General features: G+C 41.5%; 1 protein-coding gene across 4 annotated transcripts in view; it reads left to right on the top strand.

Annotated features, from left to right (window-relative positions):
- Nucleotides 1-191: 191 nt before the first annotated feature.
- The window catches only part of LOC125456539 (torsin-1A-interacting protein 2-like), a 35,704-nt gene continuing 22,501 nt past the window's right edge, over nt 192-13,394 (top strand). The window contains exons 1-4 of one of the 4 annotated variants that reach the window (XM_048539740.2): nt 192-604; nt 8,649-8,774; nt 11,558-11,662; nt 12,880-12,984. In XM_048539740.2, the coding sequence (XP_048395697.1) occupies nt 586-604; nt 8,649-8,774; nt 11,558-11,662; nt 12,880-12,984 (355 nt within the window). In that variant the 5' untranslated portion in view covers nt 192-585. The remainder of the gene's footprint in view (nt 605-8,648; nt 8,775-11,557; nt 11,663-12,879; nt 12,985-13,394) is intronic. The other 3 variants (XM_048539741.2, XM_048539742.2, XM_048539743.2) reach the window with 3 other exon arrangements.

The raw sequence follows: 13,394 nt of genomic DNA on the forward strand, positions 1-13,394 counted from the left end.
GGATCCACAGACTGAACACCCAGTTCCACTCAGCTTTACTGGACACCAAAAATCGTAAGTACAACCAACTCACTGGCCCCTGCCACCCACAAGAGGATTCCTGCGCCTCCCAAATCCCGACTCTGTCCCTGCCCCTCCCCCACCATGCACCCGCCGCCATTGACCATGAGGACACGGCCGGAGACCCCACCGATGACGTCACATCGGCCTCCGCCGGCCACAGAACTTCCGGAAAGCTCTCTGATGAAGGGTCTAGGCCCGAAACGTCAGCTTTTGTGCTCCTGAGATGCTGCTTGGCCTGCTGTGTTCATCCAGCCTCACATTTTATTATCAAGGATAGTTTCTGTTTTCGGAAATGCACTTTGCTCCGCAGTCCGTCCAAAAACAAGTCCCTCCGCTTTCGCAGGTTATTTTCCGCAAACGTACGTTCTCACTAACATCTCCCTCGGGCGGATACGACCGCCGTGCTGCTGCAGACACTGAAGTTTGCCTGTCTACGGGAGACTCTTCGGGGTCGGAGGAGTGATCAAATGAACAGTCTGTGTGCCTCGGCAAAGATAGGGAGACGCCTCGCTGACTGACAGCATGGATCACCAGCTGGAAGGTGAAGATTGGCAAACGGACGGCGTTGAATGATATCGGTCGGAGAAGCTGGAGGAACACAGCAGGCCAGGCGGCATATCAGAGGAGCAGGAAAGTTTCTAAAGGAGGCTTCCGACCCGAAACGTCAGCTTCTCCTGTTCCCACTGACGCTGCCGGGCCTGCTGTGTCCCTCCAGCTCCAAACTGTGTTGCCTCTGACTCCAGCATCTGCAGTTCTTAGTGTCTCTGGTTGTAAAAGCATTGAATGAGTTTTCAGGAATTGGCTAAGATCGCACAATTTTTATGATGCAAATGTAATGTCTGCACTGGAGGTGCAGCTGCCAGGACCGGAGAAGTTAAAAAGCAAAAGACCAAAACTTCAGTTCTGAGATTATGAAAGTGAATGTGAATAATAAAAGTGCTGGTGATACGCAGTGAGTCGAGAAGGGCTGGCCGTTCAAGTCTAATGCAGGGATCTCAACTCAAGAGTCAGAGCAATAATATATTGTCAATCCTACTCGTGGGGTTTAAAAATCCTTCCCGTCACCTCTACTTCATTTGAGCTACTGGAGCACCTCTGTATACCGTGATATTTTAGAGCATTAGCTCCGTCGGCTGCTTGTTTATTTTGTTAGCTCATTGAGATCAACTTTCACAAACCGCCTTTCACTGAATATCTAAATAACCATTTTCTTTACATTTGACTATGAGTTGAATATGTAATTCTTGCATAAATGTAGAAAAATATGTACATATATGACGTCAGTTGTGTATTGATGAGCTCCAAGCAAAGTGTCACGAGTATTTCAATTGCACCATTGGAGAGTTTTGACAGTTGACACAATGTCCTGTTTTGGATGGCAAAACCAACTTAGGCATGGAAGTGTTAATCAAACATTCCTTTCTCCCAGGTTCTCTGTCTGTTACATCTGTTCTGACAATGCCAACTTCTAAAAGTGGTCCTCTGACATGTCCTTCTTCCTCAACAAAATATTGCACAACACTACCAATGCCCAGGCCCTCAGCCGTGTTCAACTCATCTCCTACAGTTCAGCCCTCACCCCTTCTTTCCCTCCCCACAACAGTGATAGCATCCCTCAGTCCCCACTTACCACTCCACCAGCATCCACATCCACAACGGTCATGAGTCATCATTTCTGCCATCTCCAGTGGCATGCCACCACCAGATGCATATTCCCCTCCCCTCCCTTGTCAACATTCTGCAGGGACTTTTCCCTCTGGGACAGCTTGGTCTGCTCCTCCTCCACTCCCAACACCACCTCATACCCCCACAGCACCTTCCCATGCATTTGCAGAAGGTGCAATGAGTTGCCAATTTACTTCTTTCTCACTATCCAAGGCCCCAGATGCACCTTCCAGGTGAAGCAGTCATTTCCCTGCTCTTCACTCAGTCTAGTCTAGTGTTTTTGCTGCTCACAATGTGGTCTGTTTTCCACTGGGGAGACGAAATGCAGACTGGGCGACTGCTTTCTAGAACATCTATGTTCTGTCCACGACAATGAGCCTGAGCTTCCTGTTGCCTGCTACTAGAACACACTACCCTGTTCCCTGGCCAACATCTCTGTCTCAGGCTTCCTGCAGTGCTCCAGCGAAACTCAGCACAACCTACAAGAACAGGACCACATTTTCCATATGGGGATGCTGCAGGCTTCAGGACTCCATATCGAGTTCAATAATTTTAGGGCCTTAGCACCTACTTCCATATCCTTACCTCAACCCCCATACACTAGATATGGATTGCTACCACAGCAACCAACTGTCATCCACTAATGGTCACCATTAGAAGGTATTGATCCTCCCAGGCTGACCTTTACAGATTCCTTTGTCTGCCCAACTGTTTTTCTCTCTCTTTGGGCTCTACCTCCATCTATTATTTACTCCTTGCCTCCCCCTCAACCCCATCTTCGGTATAGATATCAACCTTTTCCTAGCTAATGGCACTTCTGAAAAAGGGTCACAAGACCCAACATGTTAATTCTGCTTTCTCTCCATGGATGCTGCCAGACCTGCTGAGTTTTTCCAGCAATTTCTGTTTTTGTTTCTGATTTCCAGCATCTGCAGTTTGTTCTCCTTTTCCTATTCCAGTAGAAGGTGTAACCACTGCTTGTTCCTTCAGCCAGTTTTTCTGAAGATGGCAAGTCTCAGAGAGGGTAGCAATGCCAATTTGAAGTCTTAATAGTTTTCATGACCTAATTACAATTCTTCTTACTGGACAGTCACTTCTGAAATTATTCATGGGTTTTCCAATATTGCAAATTGCACAAACGTAATAATTTGCATGAAATTGTTTATGGGATTGTGCTCCAATCCATACAGAGCACCTACCTGCCCTTATCAGAATCACTTCTCAATCACATCCTGTATGTACCTTTTGCTATTCATATTGGCCACATCATCTATCGAAAAGAACTTAATACATTCCAGTCTGTCATTATTCTTTTCAGAATGTGGTTTGCATGCATGGATGCAAAGGCTCCAGTCCTTTTTACAACTATGAGTTTTTACCACATTTCTGATAAGACTCTATGCTTGGTTTGAACACTGATTGTTCTCAACTGCATTCCTTCTAAATATTTCCGTGCGTAGACATGAACAGGGATGTGAGCAGCTGAAAGGAATTGAACAAAACATGCAATGTGCTTAGGGTGACAACCAAAGTTAATGAGGAAAGTAATGGAAAAAATTGGATAGAAGATACAGATAGTATTTTTGAGTAATAATCTCTGTGTCTGATAGATTGGATAGTGTATTTATGTCCATTTCTCTTTTAGGCATAAATATTTGGATACACTCAATATTTTCTCTATTAACTCTTGGATGTCATGCATTCTTCCAGGTAGAAGAATATGGATACGCAATTTTCTTGGAATCTTTTGTCCGTGTTATTGAAAAGGGGGCAAACTACACCTCCCACATTCTCCTAGCATAAGGCTATAATGATTTCCTTGGGAATTTCTTTCTAGGTTTTTTGTGTTGCAAAGCTTTCAATGTTTTAGAAGTTATAATCATACTTGCGACTGTTGTGAACATGTTTAAACAGGAAGATTTCAGACAGTGGAATCCTTATCTTTAATTTGTTCATGGGATGTGCCTGTTGCTGGTTAGATCAGCATTTATTTCCCAACCCTAATTGCCCAGAGGGCATTTAAGAGTCAACCACATTGCTGTGGGTCAAAAGTCACATGTATACCAAACCAGACAAGGACAGTAGATTTTCTTTCCTACACAACATTGGTGAACCGAATCGGTTTTTACAACAATCAAGAATGGTTGCCTTTAGGCCAGCTCTCTATTCCAGACTTTTACAGGATTCAGTTTTCACTATTGGCTAGTCCAGTGACATTACCGCTACACCACTGCCTCCCCATAACTGTGCATATGAATGAATAATGTTCTGTCTTTCAGAAAACATTTTTACAGTGAAGAGTCATTGAGCTTTTATGAGTTTTGGCTAAATTCTTATAAAATACCTTTTATATGGTCTAAATTCTGGTTGGTCTTCACTCAACTCTTCTAGTTGACTCAGAAAACAGATAGAAACAGAGATCTCAAGTACTGGGAGGTAATGAGAAAAACCTGAAGCAGCAGGCTAAGTTGGATAATCAAAGTGACGCTGTTAAGGAAAATCAAAGTAAAAGTGGAGGAAAAATATAGATTGTTTTGAGAAATAATTCCTGTGTTCTCCATGTAGAGATGCCTTTTATGTCGATTTCATCTTTAGGCAAAAACAATCAGATATAGGTGGAAGGCAATGGCAGAGTGATACTTTCACTGGACTACTCCTCCAGAAACTCAGCTAATGTTCTGGGGACCCACATTCAAATCTTGACATGGCAGATAGTGGAATTTCAAATAAATGAAAAAGAATCTGGAATTAAAAGACTGGTTCACTAATGTTCTTTCAGGAAGGAAACTGCCATCCTTATCTAGTCTAGTTGACATGTGGCTCTGGACCCATAGCGATGTGGTTAACTCTTAACTGCCCTCTGGGCAATTAGGGATGGACAATAAATACTAGCCTAGCCAGTGACATCTGCATCCTATGAGTGAATTCCAAAGTATACACCTTCTGTTCCCTGACCAAATGCCTTGCACTCTGCCCAACAGAAGATGGGGGCACGAAATGTACTCTGACTCATCTGCCCATTTTACTTAAAGACTGACAGTTTGGAGCAAAGCTCACTGTGCTCTCTGCCCACATTCCCCCCAACCTGTTGCATTAATAAAGAGTTTATCACATTTTCCTAAACAGTGTTGAACATACAATTTATCTGAAAACTTCTGATTTGATCCAACAGAACCACTAGTGACTCATAAAAGCGTTTTACAATTTTTACAATTTACAGTTTTACAATGAGATTGTGTAGACAATTGAGGCTCTTTGAAACAACATTATCACTTATCATGGTTCTCGAGCTTTTCCCCTATACCCATGTACATTGTTTCGATTTAAATAATCATTTAATACCCTCAATAATGCATCATTTGTACCTGCCTCTGCCACTGCATTCTGGACCCAAAACACTTAATGTGTGAATAAGTTTTTTTCACACCACATTTGTTTTTTTTTGCAAAACATTTTAAATCTCTGCCTTCTAGTTCTTGACACTTTAATGAGCAGAGACTTAATGCTTGTAATTTTGAAAAATTTGATCAGATTTCCTATTAGCCTCATTCCCTCCAAGGAGAATAGTCCTAAAATCTCCAATCTATCCTAATAACTGGATTCTGTCATTCCTGTCAGGGTTCACTTGAAGTAGTGAGCAAATCTCAGACCAAACCTTAGGAAGGATTTATTGGCCCTGGAGATTAAGATAAGCAATTTCCACTGTTGGGGATTCTACAATTATAGACATAGTCTGAGATTTAGTGTCAGACCATTGAAGTGAGATGTTAGGAAGCACTTCTACATACAAAGGATGATAGATGTTTGGAACTCCCTTCCACAAATGGCAGTAGATGCTAGATCTGTTGATAAATTTAATTCTGAGATATATAAATATTTGTTAAGCGATGGTATGAAGAAGTATACGCCAAAGGCAGGTACATGGAGTTAGGCCACAAATCAGTCATTATTTCAGTAAATGGCAGAAGGAGGTTCAGGAGCTGAATGACCTAGTCCTGTTCCTATGAACATAGAACAGTACAGCACAGAACAGGCCCTTCAGCCCACGATGTTGTGCCGACCATTGATCCTCATGTATGCACCCTCAAATTTCTGTGACCATATGCATGTCCAGCAGTCTCTTAAATGTCCCCAATGACCTTGCTTCCACAACTGCTGCTGGCAACGCATTCCATGCTCTCACAACTCTCTGTGTAAAGAACCCGCCTCTGACAACCCCTCTATACTTTCCTCCAACCAGCTTAAAACTATGACCCCTCGTGTTAGCCTTTTCTGCCCTGGGAAATAGTTGGTCTGATGTTCTTGTTGTCGTGCCGTGTCGGAAGTTCTTTGCACATATACACTGAGGTACCTCTAATCCTGTGTTTCCTTTAGAACTGTACCTCTAATATTTTGTGTCCATGTTCTTGTTACAACAATGTTTCAGTTCACACATTGCTAAATTGAACCTTATCTGCCACCGTCCATCAACTCCACCAACTTCTTTATGACCTTTTGATATTCTACGCAGTCCTCCTCACAGTTTACAATGTTTCCAACTTTTGTATCATGTGCAAATTTTGAGTTTCTTGAAGTAATAGGCCAGTGATAATCCACTAGACCATTGCTTCCTCATATTTGTACTGAACCTATTTTTCTAACCAACTTGTTCGGAACTGTGATTACACTTCTCTGAAGCAGGTGGGACTCAAACCTGGGTTTCTTGTCCAAGGATAGGGACATTAACCCTGCACCACAAGAGGGCTGCAAAGTTTGAAAATGCCCCCCTGCACAGCAAGATCTATATCATCAATATGTATTAGGAAAAGAATACCAACCTCTGGGGAAATCTGCTACAAACTTTTTTCCAGCCAAAAATGTCTCTATTGACCATTACTGTCTATTCCTGATTGCTTAGCCAGTTTTTCATCCATGTTGCTATTGTTCCTTTTATTCTGTGAGCTATAATGTTTCTCACAGGAGTGATGCATGGCACTGGCTCGGCCTCCTTCTGGATGTGTATGTACACTATTATCAACAACATTCCACTCACTGATGATTACCATGACCTCATTAAAAGGCTCCAGCAAGTCGGTTAAACATCATTTCCCCATTTCTGAAGAAGGATCCAGGCCCGAAATGTCAGCTTTCCTGCTCCTCTGAAGCTGGTTGGCCGGCTGTGTTCATTCAGCTCTACACCTTATTTTCTCAGATTCTTCAGCGTCGGCAGTTTCTACCATCTCTTGCCCTTTGTCTGCTGGTTTTTCCTAACCAACACACTATAATCCATGTGATTGTGAATAGTAGGCTGAACAATTGTTTCTAGATGCTTCCACACAATTGCTGCAAAACTGACTGGTCTGTAATTGCTGGGCTTGTCTTTAAAACCTTTTTTGAACAGCGGGATGGTGTTTGCAATTGTGCATTCTTCTGGCAACACCCCTGCGTCTAGAGAAAACTGAAAGATTATGGCCAGAGCGCCAGTAATTTCCATTTACACTTCTTCCACTATTCTTGGAGATATTTTTTATGGTTTTATCTGAACCATGTCTTGTCAACCTTCAGTGCCACAGTCTTTTCACCATCTCTTATCAATTTTGCACCCTTCTAGTGACAGAGTACCGTCTTCTGTCACTGTGACCTGTGTAGCATCTACCTCCTAGGTAAATACAGACTAGTGAGTATGAGGAAAAGGAATGAGTAAACAGCATTGAGATACTTCAGACTCAATACCTGTTGGAATCAGAAGTTTTACACGACAAAAGTAGAAATTGCTTGAAAAGCTCAGTAAGTCTGACAGCATCTGTAGAGAGAAATCAGAGTAAACATTTTGGGTCGAAAGACCCTTCCTCAGAAGTTTTACAGGGTTGCATGTTATGATCACATTCTGACTGTTATATACAAGATCTCTGGGTACTTATGACACTTAGGATAGTGCTGTTGAATGATGAAGCCAATTAAGCAGTGTTCATTTGGAAAATCTTGCATGGTGGCTCAGTGGTTAACACAACTGCCTCACAGCACTAGGAACCCTGGGCGACAGTCTGTGTGGAGTTTGCACATTCTCCCTGTATCTGTGTGGGTTTCAGCCAGCTGCTCCAGTTTCCTCCCACAGCCCAAAGATGTGCAGGTCAGGTGGATTGGCCATGCTAAGCTGTCCTTAGTGTCAGCCGTGGTAAATGCAAAGATAGGATGGGTGGGTGGCATGCTCTTCGGAGGTTCGATGCAGACTCAATGGATGGAGTGGCCTCTTTCCGCACTGAAGGGATTCTATTCCTGGTTTTACTTAACTACACAATACAATCATCGCATTATGAGATTGGGGGAACCCAGTTGTTCTGAAGTCTGAATCTCATTCCAAAAAAATTATTTAAAGATATGAGAGTGTAGCAATTACTACCTGACCTGTTTTTTTTGCTAACGTTGCTCTTGTATATATGCTTGATGACTTAACTTGCTGGGAAAAGTTGAACATTAACTGGTTGGTATGGCACTCCAAACCCTCACCTCAATTAATGTTTTCAAATCTGTTGTTGCAGAACAATATGCATTGGCATTGATGAAATATTCGACTCTTTTCACATTAAAAACATTATTCTCTACGGGATATTAGTTGGAGATTGTACACTCATCTTTGCTGAGCTCATGGTGGTCAGAACATTAAACTCTCATCACCTGTTGCTATCAGAACAATGTTTTGATCGCAGCCTCCTGACACTTTCTGCAATACAGCATCAGATGGACCATCTGTCAGATTTGATTCCAGTCTGTAATCTTTCTTTTCCACAACTTACTTTGTGATTATGGATGCAAAGTGTTCTATCAATCAGAAGAAGTTTATTTTACGATTAAGAGTCTTTGATCTTCTTTGAGATTGTGACTAATTTCTAATGAAATAGTTTGGTCTGAATGCTGATTATTCTTCACTCCATCACTTTTAGTTGTCTCAGAAGACAAATCCGAACAGAGATCTCAGGTGCAGGAAGGTGATGAGACCAACCTGCAGCAGCAGGCCAAGTTGGATAACCAAAGTGTCACTGGTGAGGAAAAGCAAGTTCAAAATGCAGGTGACATTTCTGAAAACTAAATTCTGATTCCAACAGCGTGGATTTGGTAGCAAATTATCTTTGTCAAAGCAGATAGATACACAATACACTTTCTATTCCTTCACCAAATGCCATGGACTCTGTCCAGAAGAATGAAGGCACAGAATGTACTCTTGAGACATTTTGTCTGTGTTCTTAAAATTTTAATAAGTACTGCTTTAGTAATATTAAACTTCTCCCTTACTCTGTGCCTTAAGTAAGCCCAGAGTATTCCATGCTCTCTGTACCTGTCCTGACAGCTTCAATGATCTGTGCCCATAGTTCCCTCTTCTATCAGCTCGGCCTGTAGCATCCAGCTCTTTGGTAAAGACAAATAGCAAAGTGTTTATTTAATATCTCAGCCATGCCCCTTGCCTCCTTGTGTAAAGTCCCCTTTTTGGTTAGAATCAGCCCTACTCAACCTTTTATCTGTCTTTTACTACTTTTATGCTGATAAAAGTATTGAGGATTATCCTAGATTTTGGCTGCCAGTCTTTTCTCATGATTCCTCTTTGTTTTTTGAATATTCTTGCTCACTTCTCCTCTGAACTTTTTGTATTCATCTTTGTTCTCAATTGTGTTTTATGATTGACACCTGTCATAGGCACACTTTATCTTCTTTCTCTTAATTGTGATGTCATTTGTTATACAGGAAGTTATGGAATTTTTTTGTCTTCCCTTTGCCTTTTGAGGGAACATGCCTCAATTGTATCTAAACCATCACCTGTTTGAAGGTAGTTTATTTTTGAAATGCATTTATCAACCCTAACCTTTTGTTCCAGTCTATCTGACCGTATCTGTTTTCGTCCCATTGAAGTCAGCTTTCCTCAAATCAATTCTTCTCACTTTGGATAGATAATTACTATTCTCCTCCATCATGCTAAACCTTATGATACAATGATTACTGTCTCCTAAATGCTTCCTCTACTGACATTTGGTCCACTTGGCCCATCTCATTTCTGAGAATCATGTCCAACAGTGAATCACTACTTTTTTGACAGCATATTGTTGTCCAAAATTCTCATGAACGTAATCTAGGAAGGCTTGCCACCTGCTGCTCCTTATACTAGCATGACACTATAAATTTTTATTTGGGTAAATGATATTTCCCATTGTAACTTGTTTATAACGTTGGCATCTCTCCGTGATTTCCCTCGACATTTGTTTGTCTACATCCTTCCCACTGGTTTTTGGTCAATAAATTACATTGAACAATGTAGTTGCATCCTTTTTGTTCCTTGACTCTAACCAAATTGATTCCATCAGTGGGCCCTTTGGGACATCTCTTTTCTCCAGCACTGCAATAATTTCCTTCACCATTTCTACCAACCCTCCTGCTTTCCTTCATTTTCTGGGCACCTTATACTCAGGAATATTTAACACACAGTGGTGCCTTTCTTTGAGACGGATCACTGATTTTTGCCACAACATACTTCCACATGTCAATTTGCACATGTAACCTCGCAGTCTTTTTACTTATACTCCATGCAATGACATACATGCCCAAGAGCCCTGATGAAGACTTTATTACTTTCTCCCATACTACCTATTAACTAATTGTATCCTATGCCAGTGTTATTTATCTTTCTAAGTATATTGTGTTCCCTGGTATTCTCCTCTGTATTCTCCTTCAGTTCACAGACCCTTGTCATGTTGCTAACAGCACTAGCAAAACACCTCACAAAGTTGTTAATCCCAGCTCTGTTCAGTTGCAATGCATCCTGCTCCCACAGGTGCCACTTTCCCCAGAGGTAGTCACAATTTCCAAAGAATCTAAATCTCTCAGACTTGCACCATGTTTTGACACAAATGTTTATTTTCCTTATTCTCATATTTCTGCATTCACTTGCACATGGCTCAGCGGGTAATCGAAAGGTGACTTCTAAGGCTTTGTAGTAGATTTGTAGCTTGGGTTGTGGGTGTTGAGGTTGATTGCTTCTTCGAGCTGGTTTCCTGTTCTGCAGACGTTTCATTACCGTGCATGGTAACATCCTCAGTGCAGCGTCGGATGAAGCGTTGCTGTGTTTTCCCACCTAGTTTTTAAATTCTGGAGTCAGTTGAGCTGGATTGCCTCACTTCCAGTTTTCCTTCATAGCAGAATGCATATGGGGTCAAGTTCTATGTGTTTATTGATGGCTTTCTTCGTGGAGTGCCAGGCTTCTAGGAGTTCCTGTGACTTCATTTCAAGTCCTCCTTGGTAATTTTCTACCTACCCACCTTAATTCTGACTGCAAGATCACAATTTCTTCCTGCCCAGGTCATTGGTAGCATAGTGGAACATTACCGATGGATGTTCATCTTCTCCCAGAAAATGCTGTGATGTCACTCAATGACATCCTTGACCATGGGAAGTAACATTACATCCTCTGGCCATATCTACGTCCACACAGCTGTCTGTCTGATCTGTAACTCATGCTGATTGATGTTGCTCTTTCTTTCTTCTTTCTCCTGGTGTCACATACATGACTGTGACTACAGTCCTTTGAAGAGCCAATGCCTTCATCCGCTTCCAAAACAGAAAACCAATTTGTGGGCAGGACCCAAGGGGACTGCTGCTGTTGGATTAGATTCCAATCTGTCATCTTTCTGTTCCAGAACTAGTTTTGTGATTATGGGTACAAAATGTTCTGTGTTTCAGAATAAAAGTATTTTCTATGAAGAGTCTTTGAATTTTTTATGAGATTTTGGCTAATTTCTAATGAAATACTTTTTGCTTGGTCTGACATACTGATTGTTCTTCACTCCATCACTTTTCATTGGGTCAGAAAACAGACCTGAACAGAGATCTCTGGTGCTGGACGAGGATGAGAACAACCTGCAGCAGAAGGCCAAGTTGGATAATCAAAGTGTCACTGATGAGGAAAAGCAAGGTAAACATGCAGAGAAAATGCTGGTGATATTTTTGAGCAATAATTCCTGTGTCTGACGTGTAGGCTTTCACCTTTAGCACAGCAATCAAATACACACGATACACTCACTGTTCCTCCACCAGACGCCATAGATTCTGCCCAGCAGAAGGAAGAGGGCATGGAATGTACTCTGAGACATTTGCAATCATCAACACGGAGACGGGATGGACAATTATGTGAGGGAGAAGAGGAAAATCAAATTGAAAATAGTATGTCCATACATATTAGTGTTTGAAAGCAATATCCATTAATTTATACAAGAGATTGAAGATCATTCAGATTCACATTTTGCTGGAGGTGTCTTCTGTACACACTTTGTTCCTGGTACAAGTGTGAATTTCCCTTCCCAGTATAGGAGGCGAGGATATCATTTGCCTGGAAATCTCTCCAGATGTCATTTGAAAGCTGACATTTTAGCCGAATGGGCAGTTATACTGTTACCTTCTGTTCAAAATCATGCCTGCATCCTCCGATTACCAAACAGTCGACGATTTCAGTGGTGGGTGGTTAATTCACACATTTCTTGATAAGTGACATGCACAAATGTTCTTGTGTCGCATTGATTTAGATAATCTTGTTGATACATTCAGGGATGTGGGCTGTGCCAAATGTAAGGGACAAAATAACATTGGGAGGCAATAAAAATGTAAAAGTAAAGTGGTGTGGCTGTGGAGCATCCAAGAATCCTGTGCAGCATTATCAAATGGAAAAGACAGATGCGAAGTCTTCGATTTATACTTCAGCCTTCCCCTCGCCTGCATGTGTAATTTCCCTTGTTTTTTTCCAAAACAACCTGACTCCTCCTTTTACCAGCTTTTACTACTTGAATGATTATCAAAGCCGATAGAATTACCCTTGAAATTGGCTGCCAGTCTTTCTTATTATGGTGAGAAGGTGAAAACCTTCAACTCTCATTTCCTGCTGTCCTCAGAACCACTTTTGATCACAGCCTATACACACTTGCTGCAATATATTGGTCGATGGAATGTCAGATCAGATTCCAGTTTGTCATCTTTCCTTTCCAGAACTTATTTTGTGATTATAGGTGAAAAGTGTTCTGTGTTTCATAATAATGAAGAGTCTTTAATCTTTGAGTGTTTGTGTAACTTCTGATAAGAGACTTTTTGCTTGGTCTAAATGCTGATTGTTCTTCACTGCTTCACTTCTATTTGTCACAGGACACCGACCCGAACAGCAACGCGAAGCACTGGAAGATAATGAGCCAAACCTGCAGCAGCAGGCCAAGTTGGATAATCAAAGTGAAGCTGATGAGGAAAATCAAGGTTAGAATAGTGAGAAAACACTTGATGTTTTGAGAAATAATTCCTGTATTTGACAGGTTGGATTTATGTTGATTTTGTTTCTTTGCAAATGCAGTCAGTTATGTGTGATACACCATCCGTTATCTCCCCTACCCTGGAGAACTAAGGGAGCTTGGAATGTACTCTGATACATCTGTCCACTTTCCTTAATGACTGACAGTTTCGAACAAATGTCACTCCTGCTCTCTGCCCAGACACACCCCAATCGCTCACATTAGTAAATAGATGTTCACATTTTCCTAGACAGTATTAATTATACAATTTACCTGAATGCTTTCAGCATGATCCAGTTTAACCACTCATGATGCAAAGGACGATGCAAATGTAATGTTTGGAAAGAGACTGTTTGGCCCATCATGTATGTATCTGCT

Source organism: Stegostoma tigrinum, chromosome 8 (genome assembly GCF_030684315.1).
Source record: "Stegostoma tigrinum isolate sSteTig4 chromosome 8, sSteTig4.hap1, whole genome shotgun sequence".
Taxonomy (NCBI): Eukaryota; Metazoa; Chordata; class Chondrichthyes; order Orectolobiformes; family Stegostomatidae; genus Stegostoma; species Stegostoma tigrinum.